The 15097-nt window shown below is 37.2% G+C and overlaps 1 protein-coding gene across 1 annotated transcript; it reads left to right on the top strand.

Annotated features, from left to right (window-relative positions):
• Nucleotides 1–537, top strand: LOC138904702 (uncharacterized). Its single transcript, XM_070193210.1, has one exon. It carries the CDS (start codon nt 1–3, stop codon nt 535–537), a length of 537 nt encoding a protein of 178 aa, XP_070049311.1.
• Nucleotides 538–15097: the final 14560 nt, after the last annotated feature.

The raw sequence follows: 15097 nt of genomic DNA, 5'->3' as shown, positions 1-15097 counted from the left end.
ATGGTGAATGCGGCAAGGACTGATTGGGCAAAGAAGTTAGATGATGCATTATGGGCATACCGCACAACATTTAAAACTCCAATTGGTATGTCTCCATACAAGTTGGTGTTTGGAAAAGCATGCCATCTTCCGGTGGAGCTTGAGCATAAAGCCTTATGGGCACTGCGGCAGTTGAACTTGGATATGGAAATCGCAGGCACAAGTAGAGTCACAGAGCTACATGAACTTGAGGAATTCCGGTTCCATGCATTCAAGAATGCAAGAATGTACAAAGAAAGGATGAAAATTATGCATGATAAGCATATTCTAGATCGTAACTTCAATCCCGGAGATCTAGTGTTGTTATACAACTCGAGATTAAGATTGTTTCCGGGTAAGCTAAAATCTAGATGGTCAGGACCATTTAGAGTTGTGCAAGTGTTCTCAAGTGGAGCAGTAGAAATTGAGTCTGAAGATGGAACGAATAGGTTTAAAGTGAATGGACAAAGGCTGAAACACTACCTTGGAATGGTTGAAGAAAAGGGGAGAAAGTTGTGATGTCTTTGGGAGAGCCCCAATATGTGAGCGAAGTGCAATCATGAAAGCATGAGTTGTGCTGCGACGTTAAATCAGGCGCTTCCTGGGAGGCAACCCATGATTTTGTTATAATTCGTCGTGTCGCGACATTAAACCAGGCGCTTCTTGGGAGGCAACCCAATATATTTTCTTTGTTCTTATTTTTTGTATTTGATTTTGAACGGTGAAAGTATTGACAGGTCTATTAGTGTGCAAGGATAAAATTGTGTGCGACGGAAGGATTCGGGGTGAAGAAATCCATCCGGAGATAGGTAAAAAATGGCTGAAAGGGAGAAATTTCGAAGAACAAACGTGCGCGGCCGTGCACTTTCGGACCCCTACTGTTGTACAGGCGCGGCCGCGCACTGACCGCGCATGGATCGTGCACTTGGTGACCTCCACTGCCCCACGTGCGTGGCCGCGCACTGACCGCGCATGAACCGCGCATTGGGCGACGTTTTTAGGTTATTTCATTAGTTAATTTTTTTTTATTTTTTTCCCTTTCTTTTCTTTTCGTTTATTTTATTTCTCCCTTACTAATAAATGACCCCCCCCTCCCCCCTTATTCCTCCCCTAAAATCTGAATAAAAAAACAAAACAAACCCTCCTCTCTCACAACAAACACACGCCCAAAAACAACCCTCCATTCTCCCCAATTTCAAAAGCAAAAACCTACCTCCCTTTCCTCCCCTTCCCTACTCAATCACTCCCCAATCTCTATTCCTCACAAGCTTCTTCAGGTAAGTACCATGTCTTCTATTTTCCTTTTCCTTCAATTTCTACTTTTTTAGTTTTTCCAATTTTTTCTTTTCTTTTTCTCTTTTAATTGTATGGTAGTAGAAGTCATTGTTGTTATTTTCTTTGCTTTGTATTACTAAGTATATTTGTTGGTATGTGAGGATAGTAAAATTTCATCTTGTTGGGTTGGATTAGACATTGTTAAGATTGTGGTGGAATTGAGGTATAATTGGGTGTTTGGGGAATTTGGGGTGAATTTGCACATCAAGTATTTGTTTAAATGCCACAGTGAGTTCGTGAATGTAATTTGTGACCAATTGTGCGGGTAAAGTCTGAGTAACAGCTATTGGTTCACATATCCCCCCTTGTACTGATAGTGGTATTTGTTTTGTAGGTACTATGACACCCTAAAAGAAAAGACGAACCACGTGCGCCTCTTTTAGTGGTCATGCAGGCTCGTCCCGGGCATGGGCCTCAACCAATGCGCCTTAGTTTGATATCATAAGATTTATATCAAGCTCAACCCATGAACGTTTTAGTCAGAAGGCTCCTAAGAAGCCCATACCGGAACGGGGTATTGATAGGGGGTCCCTCTAGATTGATTGCCCCAATATGTATCATGAGTTGGTTCGACGCATGCTGGATATTTTTTTTGAAGAACCCGAGGAGGCCAATTGATGGTTGTACGAGAGTTCTACGCGAACTGCTCTGAACATGAGGACCATATTTGCACTGTACGATAAAAGAGTGTTTATGCATCGATAGACGCCATTAGGAGGGGGTATCGGCTGCCAGTATTTGGTAGGGAGGAAGACTATTATGATACGTATAGCCGAGAACCAACCTCCTGGAACCTATATTTCAGAACAATCTGTGTGCCAAACAAAGACATAGTGTGGGTTACGCCGGGGCGGAAGTTTCACTCGGCCTAACTCACTTTTGAAGGGAAATATTGGCTTTATACCATCAATAGTCGCTTGCTTCCTTCCTCCAACACCACTGAGGTGAACGGTCCTAGAGCTACATTGATCTGGTGCATCATGAATGGCTACGATTTTGATGTGGCTAAGGTTATTCACGATGAGATGTTCATCCGTTGTCCTGTGCAGAGGTATGGGTTCTTCTTCCCTTAACTATTCACTAGATTATGTTGGGCAGCACGGGTGTCGGAGAACAAAAACGTGGATAGAAGAGTGGAAAAAGAACCAAAGTTTTAGGCAGATAAAGTGACCATTGGGAAGGATCATGTGGTACCTGGCAGAGCTAATAGTGATGAGTCTGATGCGCCAGAGGAGGGAGATGAAGGGCAGGCTGAGGCTGTGGCTGAGTCACCCCCATACGAGCAAGTTGCTGAGGCTGAGGGAACATCTGTGGTCAGATGGGATACGCGGATAATAACCCTAGAACGTGATATGGCAGGGTTACGCACTTTTGTCAAGGATTTGGGGACTCGAGTTGATGCACTGACCACCCAAAATGCAAAATCTGAGAAGAAAATCATGGCTTGCCTGCGTGCGCTGGGAAGGGCGTGCCATCTCGACCCCGGCACTGGATTCGATCAGGATTGATGTACTAGGGAAGTTTCCTTTACATCACAATTTTTTTATTTGTGTGGCATGGGGACATGCCACCATTTTAAGTGTGGGGTAGGGGATATTTTGTATGTATGTTGTATGTATAGATTTATGTAAAGTAGTGTAGTTTCGTTAGTTAACTGAATATAAAAAAAAATATCTTCAAAAGTTTCGATTTGTCCCGACGATGGATATCATTCGACGGATTTCTTGAGGGATTCAAGTCGAAGAAAAAAAAAACACAAAAAGATTTTCTTTTGTTAGGAGTGTAATAATTCCCCCTTGATTTTTCTTTGGGCCACGGTTCTTTTTCAAGGGTTTCGTTTGAACCGGGTGTAGTTAGTTTTTTTTTAATTTTTTTTAAAAAGTTAGAAACCCTTGGGCTATGGGCTGAATTGGAAATAGGATTTCTTAACTTCGTTATGCCTTGAATATAGCGGGTACTTTAGTGTGATACTTAGGCTCAATTGTTGATTCTTGTAAGAGTGTCTTAAATTGTATGTTCTTAACTTGGCTTAAGTACCCTGACTAGAGTGTTTTGATGATCCAATCTGGAGTGACTCTTGTGCCATGTGTGTGTGAGGCTTGTTGTATTCTATGCACTGGATTTGATGCCTAGAACTTGCCCCGTGTGTTTGCAAAGCGAAAAATAGTCTTGTTCAGTCTTGGAAGTGATGTAGGCATTTCTTTGTTGAGCCATTTATATATATTTTACGCACCTAATTATTATGTATCGTAATTAACCCGTTTGAGCTTGTAATCCTATTTCTTTGGCAACCACATTACAAGCCTTACCTATTTGTTTGAATCAACCATCTATTTGAACCTTCTAACCTCTCATGAGCACTTGAATTGTTATGAACTGTGTAAGTGTGGGGTGGTTAGTTTGACTTTTGAGTGGAACTAATGAAATAAGGAGAAATGTGCACTGTTTTAAAAAAGTAAGAGCCATTTGAATTGAAAAAGAAAGAAAAGGAAACAAATAGTGGTATTGCTGTGAAAAATAAATATTCCTTGATAAGTGGTGACTCTTGATGTAATTGTGCTTAAAGAAGTATGGAGTTAATATATATTAATGTGAAGGTGGAGTTATGGTTTCACATAAGTATGGACTTGAATGTTAAAGTATATGTATTAAAGTTCTTAGGGAGGTGTAGTCACTCTTATATCCAAATATATCCAACCCGGCCTGCAGCCTACATTACAACCAAATAAAATCCTACTTGATCCTAGACTGAATGAGCTCGATTAGTAGAGTAGTACACTACGGGCAAGCCTATGAAGCATCTTTTGTGGCACAAGAATATCGTTTCTGAGGGTGAGTGAATTCTGTCTATTTTGAAGTCCCTCATTGTGCGTGAATTTTATTGATTGTGGAATGAGTCTCTTTTGTTGCGAGCAAGCACATGATTCATGAAGGAAAGGTAATTCTTGACCTCTGTGTTAGAGTAAGTGAGTAAGTTAGGAATATTGCGTGGTGCGTGGGAGTCATCTCTTGAGGTGAAGATGTTACACTACGGTACTCAATTTATGTGAAATATTATTGGTGTGATGAGTTAGGGAAGTCGCTTAGTGAAGTTAGGCCTCTGTAGAGTGTGGTTTGATTGCTCGGGGATGAGCAATGGTTTAAGTGTGGGGTATTGATAGTAGGCTATAATTATGTAATTTAGCTACTATTTGCACTCTAACTTAGCTGCACTTTATTGATATTTGAATATTAAATGATAACAAATTGCTCTAATTAAAAACTTTATACTTTGCAGGAGCAATTTCGGGCTATGAGGACGTTAAAGAGTGTTTTGGAGCTAATATGGAGCATTGAAGTAGCGCGCTTAAAAAAAAGAAAGAAAAAAAATGTTGCAGAAAATTCTCCAGGTGCACGGTCTATGTGCGGCCGCGCACTGAGCCGCGCATGTTAGGCAAAAACTCGCCAAAGTGCGCGGTCGATGCGCGACCGCGCACGTGCTTCCGAGAAAAATGGTCCAAGGCCAATTTTATAATTTGAGAGGCGACTAACCTTGACCTATATGAAGACCAGCTCGCCCAAAAAGAGGGTATCTCTGTATTTAGAAGAACTTTAGAGGCAAGAACACAAAAGGAGCAAGACGGAGAATTCTCCTACAAGTTTTTCATCTTCTTCTTCTTAATTCTATTGTTGGTTATGCCTTTTTATATTGTAATCGTGCATAGTAGTATGAGTAGCTAAACCCGTTATCTAGGGTTGATAGAACTAATTGTTGGATGAAGTCTTGATTACGTTTTGATATAATTGAGCCGTTTTTACTCTACAATTGTTCAACTATGTGTTTCTTGTGATTAATTGAAAGTGCCCTTGATTAATCGTGTCTAGTTGTCTAGTGTTGCTTGAAAAAGAATACTTGATTAGATTGTTGTTGAACAACGCCACTTTCGAGTAAGTTAAGAGATTAATTACTTGAATTTAAAAGCGGGGTTAGAGATAACGAAGCTTTGGTGTGATATTTATGAGTTGTACAATTTGTCAACTAGTACGAGAGAATACTTCTAGTAAATTATCGTAATTGATCGAGAGATAAGTACGGTAAGCAAGAACTCATCATCTTTATAGAGTGTTACGGCGAGATTATAGCTAACGTGTCAGGAATTAATCCGACAATTGAGGAAATCAATAGCCCTAGATTCTTTTACCCTTGAATTCAACTTCATTCTTGCTTATTGATAGTTTTTATTGTCATTTTTTCTTAGTTAAATAATTCTGTTAATTATCAAATAAATTCTTGAACTCTGAAAATTGTATGAGCTTATCATTAGCGATACTAAAAATTATTGCAAATAGGTTAGTTCCCTGTGGGATTCGACTCCAAACTCTTGAACCGGATTATTTTTGCAGCGATTACTTAGTCTTTTTTATAAGGCATAGTTGAGCGTGATCATACTGACTAAGTTGTAGCAAATAGGCTCGTCGTAAGGCATAGACGAGCCTACCAAGATTTATGTCTTTTTTATAAGGCATAGACCACCCTACCATTTCCAACGCAAGTAGGAAAATAATGACAAGAAAGTTAATCAATAATTTGTGAAGGAAACAGAGCCAAACTGTTTGGATGACTTCGTATTTAATTTAGGCACTTTGAGCGGACAAGGCCAAGCTCTTTGGCAATATAATGACTACAAACACGATCCTAATTATATCCTTACCCTACTTTAAGCTTCTCTAATATGTTTCTTTTACTTTTTTTCCCTCTGTTTTTCTCTTTACTTCCTCAATTTTTGCTTTCTTCAGAAGGAAATAATTACTCTTGCTGATGAAGGTGAACTCTTGACAACTTTCTGCGTACATCTCTAGATCTTGTACCTCGGCGTATAATGTAGAAGTCTTGAAACAATTGAACATGATAAGAAGTTTAATTTTGCCGGCGGCAAGAATGGACTGGTCAAATGGGCATTTAACTTGGGGTAATTGACTATCAAGATCATTTATTCAAAAGTCAATCTACCTTACCTAATTAGCTTCAATGGTTATTTTCATCAGATTTAGTATTTTTCTGTAATACTTAGTGTCGTGGCAAGTTTAATTTCGAGAAAAATATTGTTAAAGTACTAATTAAGAACTGAATCAATTTACAAAATCCTAAACCAACTCAATACCTGAGCCGACACATTCTTTTTTGTTCTAAAATAAATGCTCATATTTTTGTTCAGTGTCGGCTCCATATTCCGTTCACTGATTTACAATATTTCATATGTTGAATGTTGTTTTGATCAATATACTAAGCAAATGTAATGTTAATTTTTTTGATGTGAAATTTGAGAAATAAATGGTACTAACTAACTTCCTATTTTGCTGTAATTATTATTGGTTCTATGTACCCTTAGTAATTATTTTATTTTTCATGGACTTCTCCTCCATTTAAGTATTTTTTACCGTGAAAGTTTTCATTGTCTTGATTTAAGAAGATCGTATAAATTGCTGTATCCGAATCCATAAACTTCATGCTTAACATAACTATGTTCCATGCATCCTGTAATAGTTATTATCTTGTAATCTTAGTGGGCATTTGGACATAAGAATTGTGAAATTTCGGGGGGGGGGGGGAGGGAGGGAGAATAAAAATAAAATTCAAGTGAAAATGGTATTTGAATATTAGAGTTGTGTTTGGACATGAATAAAATTTGGAGTTGTCTTTGAATTTTTTGTGAGTGATTTGAAGTGAAAATTATGAAAAATGACTTTTTGGAGTTTTTCAAATTTCCGAAAAATTTTGAAAGACAATCTCAAGTGAAATTTGAAATTGCCATGCCCAAACACTAATTTCGAAAAAAGTAAAAAAAAATCTTTATGGCCAAACGGGCCCTTAGAATGATTGTTTTTTCCAAATTTAACACTATTCGATCGATTGATACCCAACAAAAAAAACTAAAATCCTGGTGGAAGTATCCTCGGAAGTTATCACTGTACGGAACAATGAACGGAACTATGAATGTTTGGGAACTTTTTTAGAATAAAAAGGAACGAGCCGGGTCAGGTATTGGCTCGATTTAGAGTTGGGTTAGGCTCTAAATTGGTCCAAATTCTTAATTCGTGTTTTAACTATTTTAAAAATTGAGTTAGTGTACTTAGTGTATTTGGGCTTGGCCCATATTTTATTTATTTCAGTTCAGTGGACTAAGTCGGGTCAAATAAAAATAGTGGCCCGCATTTTATTTTACACAGATGAACATTTATTTTACAGAGATGAAATAAGAAAGCCGATGGTTCTCTCTCTCTCTCTCTCTCTCTCTCTATATATATATATATATATTAAACTTCGAGCCTTATTTATCTTCTTCTCAAATCCATGTCGATTCTAGCTTATAACATGGTATCAGGGCTTGGATTATGGTAGAGCTCATCCTTGTCTATCGTCCGATGTTACCCCTGTAACTTCTCGCCGGAGTTTTGTTTAAGTTCTCTCATCAGAATCCTTTTCCGATTTCTAGGTTTTCAGTGTTTGCTACTTCAAATTTTTCATTGGTTCGTTGTTATATCGTCTTATCCTTCTGATTCCTGCAAGCGATTGGGACAGTAAGGATTTATCAGCTGGATTCCCGTCGGATTCTAGGGTTTTGGCTTCCGCTTGGTATTTTCTTCAATTTTCATCTATTGGTAACATCTCAAGGTCGTGTCTTTCCGGTTGTGAAAGAATTGGTAATATCGTTTTATCTCTATTTATTTTTTCATTATCAGATTCTGCGATCTCACTTGCATGTCTAACTAGTTGATATTGTTTGAGAAAAATGACGATTGGTATTGTTACTCTTGTTGCGAATAAAAGTGTTTCTGAGTCTTCCCCTATTCCAATTAACTCCTCTGCTTGCCACACTGCTTTTCATCCTGATGATTTTACTCATCCCTATCACCCTCTCTATGTACATCCCTCAGATATCTTAGGAGCTTCTTTAGTCTCTGTTATTTTCGATGGTACCTGTTATGGTAGTTGGCGAAGGAATATTATGGTTGCCTTATCTGTGCGCAATAAGCTAGATTTTATAAATGGGGCCACTGAGAGACCTCCTGTTAGTTCTCCTATTGCCAGACAGTGGCAACGCTGTAATGACTTAGTTGTATCCTGACTAAAAAATTCCCTCACTAAGGAAATCCCTCGTAGTGTTGAATACTTAGAACTTGCCAAAGATATCTCGAATAAACTAGAAGAGAGATATGAGAAAGCTGATGGTGCTAGGATTTTTGAATTAAAGAAAGATCTAGCACATATTTCCCAAGGATCCTTAGATATTGCCTCCTACTTTAATAAAATCAAACAGCTATGGGATGAAATAGCCTTTATCTCTGTCAATCATCTGAGTGTTTGTATATTTGGGGGAAATAAAAAAAGGTTGAAGATGAGCAAAAGGTGTATCAGTTCCTGATGGGACTCAATGAGACCTATCTTCAAGTCAGGAGAAACATCATTATGTTAAAGCCTCTTTCTTCCATGAACATTGTATACAATATATTGCTAAGTGATGAAAAGCAGAAACAAGTTTCTTCTACCTCTCATTTTTCCTCAACTTCTGCCTCATTTAATATTGGTATTTCCAAGTAGAATTTCCAATCAAAGGTCAGCTTTGATACTCCTAAACCTTCTCTTATCTGCAAGTACGGTAAAAAGCCAGGCCATACTATTGAAAAGTGCTACAAATTGCATGTTTTTTCTCCAAATTTCAAATTCTCCAAAACTAATGGTCCAAGGAAAATGGCTGCCAATGCTGAACAATTGTTTGCAGTGCCTGATTTAACTAAAGAGCAGTATTCCCAATTAATGATGTTGTTGCAGCAGTCACACCTATCTAATTCAAGCTCCACTCCAAATCTCTTGGCTTCAGCCAACTTTTCTAGTGACTTAATGCCCGAAAGTAGTTTGTTCAGAACCTGCTTGCTTACTAAAATAGAGAACATAGTATGGATTATAGATTCTGGAGCTTCTGATTATATGACTTCTGACAAATCTCTTCTTTTCAATATTCAAACTCTTTCCATTCCTTATCTTGTTTCACTTCCCAATGGGTATAAGGTTAAGGTCACCAATATTGGTTCTTTGACTTTGTCCTCTGATTTAATACTTCACAATGTCCTATATATTCCTTCATTCCATTATAATCTAATTTATATTTATAAATTTGTTGCTAGACCTGGTCACCTTGTTTAGTTTTCCAATGCTGGCTGCACTTTTCAGGGCCCTTCACTGAAGAAGCCAGTGGTACTTGGTAGACCAGAAAATGGACTTTACAAGCTCTTTCAACTTCCTGCAACATCCTTCTCTTGTGATTCTCCTACTTCCAGTATCATTCCTTGTAATGTTTCTCCTGTTGAATGTTCCAATATTTCTAGTGTTGATGCAAATATCTTTTCTGATGCACATGTACATACTGATCATGCACTATTGAATAAAGTCAATAAAGAGGATATTGTTTGGCATTATAGACTTGGTCACTTGCCTTTTTTTTAAGATGAAGTGTATTTCTGATTGTAATACCAAAATTTCTTCTAAATAATCTTTTACTTTCCATGTTTGTCCTCTGGCTAAACAAACCACATTACCATTCTCTGATAGTTCAATACAAATTGTTGCACCATTTCAATTAATCCACATTGATACCTAGGATACCTACCATGCCCCTACTTATGATGGATCAAAATATTTCTTGACCATTGTTGATGACTATACTAGAGCTACTTGGACTCACTTACTGGGTGCCAAGAGCAATGCTTTTGACCTCTTAAAGGCTTTTATTACTATGGTAGAAACCCACTTTCATTCTAAGGTACAAACTGTGAGGAGTGATAATGCATTGGAGTTAGGGTCTAGTTTATCTGGATCTTAATATTTCTCTACTCTTGGCATTGTGCATCAAACTTCTTGTCCACACACTCCACAACAAAATGGAGTGGTGGAAAGAAAATATAGGCATTTGTTTGAAACCGCGAGGGCCCTACTCTTTCAATCCCACCTACCTATTAAATTTTGGGGAGATTGTATCTTGACTACCATTTATTTGATCAATAGGTTCCTCTCTCCCTTACTAAATCACCAAAGCCTTTATGAAGTCTTATATGGTAAACCTCTCAGTTATTCCCACCTTAGGGCATTTGGCTGTTTCGCTACTCTACTGTTCCTAAAACACATAAGGACACGTTTCAGCCTAGAGCTTTGCCTTGTGTTTTCTTGGGGTACCCTTTTGCTAAGAAAGGCTACAAATTGTATAACTTGGAAACTATCTCTTGTCTTGTATCTAGAGATGTTGTTTTTCATAAGCACATTTTCCCATTTCTTCAGTCTTCTTCTAGTGCTCCCAACATTTGTCCTTTTCCTTTTTCTACCTATTCTGATGACTTCCCCTCTACTTCATCTTATGTTCCCTCCCATCCCACATGTTCTGGTTCTCCCTTACCTGCTTCTATTTCTCCTTCGTCACCTCCTACTTATTCTGGTTCTCCCTTGCTTACTCCCGATTCTCCTTCTTCTTCTTCTTCTTCTTCTTCTTCTTCTTCTTCTCCTATCTCTCTCTCTTCATCCTCTTCTGTCTCATTAGCTTCTCCTTCTTCACCTATTTCTGTTCCTTCCTATTATCCTCCTATACCTCTTTGTCCTCATTCTCCAACTACACTCAGAAGATCTTGTAGGGTGTATAAGCAGTCCTCTTACCTTCAGAGTTATGACTGTCACTCTTCATCCTTATACTCCAGTTATGTTTCCTCTACTTCTCATTTTAGTGAGCAACTTGTTCCTAACCCTTCACTTATTCTCAGGAAGCTCCTGTCCCTGAGTGGCATGATGCAATGAGGAAAGAATTTGAGGCTTTGAATCTAATCAAACTTGGAAAATTGTTGAATTTCCCCATGGTAAGAAACCCATATGATGCAAATGGGTGTGCAAGGTTAAATATAAAGCCGATGGCACTATTGAGAGGTACAAAGCTAGGTTGGTGGTTAGGGGTGATACTCAGGTTGAGGGGGTTTATTTTCATGAAACTTTCTCTCCTGATGTGAAAATGTCTATTGTTAAGACTATTATTGTTGTAGCAGTTAAAAGGAAATGGCCTCTTTTTCAACTAGATGTCAACAATGCATTTTTGCATGGTGATTTGGATAAGGAAGTATATATGAAACTTCCTCCTGGTTTATCTGTTCCCTCCACCTCTTCATGTGCTACCCTAGTGTGTAAGTTGCAGAAATCTCTCTATGGGCTAAGGCAAGCTTCCAGGCAGTGGTATGCCAAACTTTTCCATGCTTTACATTCTAGAGGTTATGCTCACTCCTTAAATGATTACTCTTTATTTACTAGAGGGTCAGGAGATTCTCTAGTTATCTTGGTTATTTATGTGGATGACATAGTTCTTACTGGGACTGATTTAGAAGAAATTTCTACTTTGAAAGATTTTTTGCATGATAAGTTCAAAATCAAAGACTTAAGATTATTGAATTACTTTCTTGGTATTGAGGTTCTGTACACTCTGGTGTCTTACTCCATCAGAGAAAATTCCTTTATGATCTCCTCAGAGAATTTCATTCCGATGTCTTTCTCTTGTGGTTTGCCCTCTTGAGCTACATGACAAATTGAGGGCTAATATGGGTAATCCTTTACCCAGTCCTGAGTTGTATAGGAGTTTGATTGATAAGCTGAATTTTTTAACACATATCATGCCATATTTGTCATTTGTTGTACAACATTTGAGCCAATTCATGCATCATCCTTGTGTTTCTCATATGAAAGTTGCACTGCACTTCTTGAGGTACTTGGAAGGGACTTCTGATTTTGGGTTATTCTTCAACAACTCCTATGATCTTTCTCTTCAAGTTTAATGTGATAGTGATTGGGATTCTTGTCCTGATAGTAGACGGTCAGTGACTGGTTTTTGTCTTATACTGGGTGGCAGTTTGGTCAGCTGGAAATCCAAGAAACAACATGTTGTATCCTTGTCCTCAGCTGAAGCTGAGTATAGGTCCTTGAGCAAAGTTGTGGCTGAGGTTACCTGGCTCTCTAGACTCTTATCTGATTTTGGGCTTACTAATATCTCTTCTATTCCTATTCGTTGTGATAATCATATTGCCATCTACGCTGCTAAGAATCTTGTTTTTCATGAGCGGACCAAGCATATAGAGTTGGACTGTCACTTTGTGCGCACCAAGCTGGGTGATGGCCTAATCTCTCTACTACACACTTCGAGTTCTACTCAAATGACTGATGTTCTCACCAAACCTCTACTTGGGGTAGTCCATCATCTACATATCAACAAGTTGGGTGTGTTACCACCATCCAACTTGAAGGGGGTGTTAAGTTTAGTGAATGTACTGACGTGGGCTAGTTAGTGTACTTAGTGTATTTGGGCTTGGCCCACGTTTTATTTATTTCAGTTCAGTAGATTGAGTCGGGTCATATAAAAATAGTGGCCCATATTTTATTTTACACAGATGAACATTTATTTTACAGAGATGAAATAAGAAAGCTACTAGTTCTCTCTTTCTATGAAACTTCGAGCCCTAGTTATCGTCTTCTCAAATCCATGTCGATTCGAGCTTGTAACATTAAAGTCATTTATTTGCTAATAATAAGTTTGAATGATTTAGATCTTATACAAAATCTAATATTACTAAGACATTTCTTTTGTTTTATTGTTTTTAACGGATACGTTCACTCAGACATTCATAGTGAAGGTAAGATTTTACCCAATACTGTATCCATTACAATCACACAATTATTACAATCAGTCTCCCGCGCATAACCATCGCCAACTACCACCAATGACTTCCTCTGACGCCAGTCACCAGGCACAACCTACCATTGCACAATTACCACTGCCTGTAGGCACCTCCACCATCACAACTACCACCGGTCCATCTCACAATCCTCACCATCAACGACAACCATTGCCAACATCTTGGTAGTTTTTAGAGTGTGCCCCATCAAACAAATAGTAGTTTTTACAATATTAAATAAATTAAATATTTTTGTAATATTTTATTGACATTTATTGCAATTTATACTCATACATTTTATTTTGCGTGTCTTACTTTCAATTAGTAAATTTAAAAATAATATTATATTTCTATATATAGTATTTTTTTAGATTTTTAATATTCTCATTTTTTTCTTAATAATACTTCGATGTAAGAATGATTTGACATGTTTAATATCACAAAATTCCATGGATATTTTTGGTATGTTATTTACATCTTTAATTTGAAATTATAAAATTTTAAAAATCTTCTTTTGAGTCTTAAATTTCATGCCAAGCCAAGTTAAACATTAGATATCTTAACTTTAATTAAAACGAACAAGACTATATATCCACTTTCAAAAAAAAAAAAATAGAGGTAGTTGGTTTTTTCTTTTCTACTACACGCTTGCTTTTACTTGTCATATTTCGTTTTTCGAAAGTCAAACTATATAAACTTTGACTGTCGTTTTAATATGTATTTTTTCACCATACTGACATGAGAAAAATTATAAATTATAGTACTTTTCATATAGTTTCCAAATATCTAAATTTTAAATTTAAAATATTAAGAAAATCTAATGCAATTTTGCTTCAAATATTAATCAAATCGACTCTAGAAAAGTAAAACGTGACAAGTAAAAGTGAATGTATGGAGTATTTGTGACAGTGATATTGCCAGTTGTTTCTTCAACCGTAGTATTAATTGCAATATGAGTTTTAAATTCGACCAAACAAGTAGTTAGACATTCAAGACTTTTGACTCTTGAATCAAAGTGGATATAAGTACTGCCCCTAGTAAATTAATAACTTATTGCTGGAGGGGCCTATGAGAAAAAGCGTGGGAGATACTAATTAGGAGCTCACTCCATCCAAAAAAACTGGAAAAAGTATATAAAAAGTAAAACTATAACAAGAGGCGGAGCCAAGATTCAAGTTTATGGGTTCGAAATTCTAATTATTTTAAATTACTGGGTTCTTAATAATAATTTGTACATATTCAATGAATTTTTAAGACAAATACAAGGTTAGAATCAAAGTTATTGGATTCGGTCGAACCCGCTCCCGGTACTCTAGCTCCATCCGTGACTGTAACAGGGCAACCTGTTCTTTTACTTGATCAATTTTGTTAGGTGAGCCTTCTGCATGGGAGCTTTAAGAGGCAAGAAAAATCAATTTCATATGGCATGTGATAAGTGAGTCCGGAACCAAAATAATGCATTTTTGGACTCAAAGAATAAAAATATGTAAAAAAAAATATACAGTGGCCAAAATATATATAGCGTCGTTTTAAAAGACGCTATACCTTAACGGTCGTTTGGCCAGTTAGGTATAGCGTCTTTTAAAACGACGTTATATATATATATATATTTTGGTTTAAGCGGAAACTATAGCGTCTTTTGTTAAGACGCTATATATATAGCGTCTTAACATAAGACGCTATACATATAGCGTCTTAACAAAAGACGCTATACATATAAATATATACCGTCTCCTTCCCTTCCCCAAAACAGAATCGTCGAGCCTCCCCCCCAAAACCCCCCAAAAAAAATAATTTAAAAAATCTAAGCATCCTTCATTTTTAATCCAAAAAAAATTATGTGGAGCCCACCCGTCCCACAAAAAGTAAAGATTCTCTGTCCCACGTTCTAACTAAAGCGTTATCTTGGACATTGTTGCTTGTTTCGGCTCCAAATCACAAAATCTTCGACTTTTTAAAAACCTTAAATCGAGATATTCCGACTTAGTTTTAGCTAAACCTTGTATAAAAAATA

Source organism: Nicotiana tomentosiformis, chromosome 2 (genome assembly GCF_000390325.3).
Source record: "Nicotiana tomentosiformis chromosome 2, ASM39032v3, whole genome shotgun sequence".
Lineage (NCBI taxonomy): Eukaryota > Viridiplantae > Streptophyta > Magnoliopsida > Solanales > Solanaceae > Nicotiana > Nicotiana tomentosiformis.
Note: the sequence above shows the minus strand (reverse complement) of the source record. Positions and strands in the feature narration are given on the sequence as shown.

Bases quoted from the DNA above. Each gene is read 5' to 3' on its own strand.
- LOC138904702 (XM_070193210.1), top strand. From the start codon at position 1: ATGGTGAATGCGGCAAGGACTGATTGGGCAAAGAAGTTAGATGATGCA.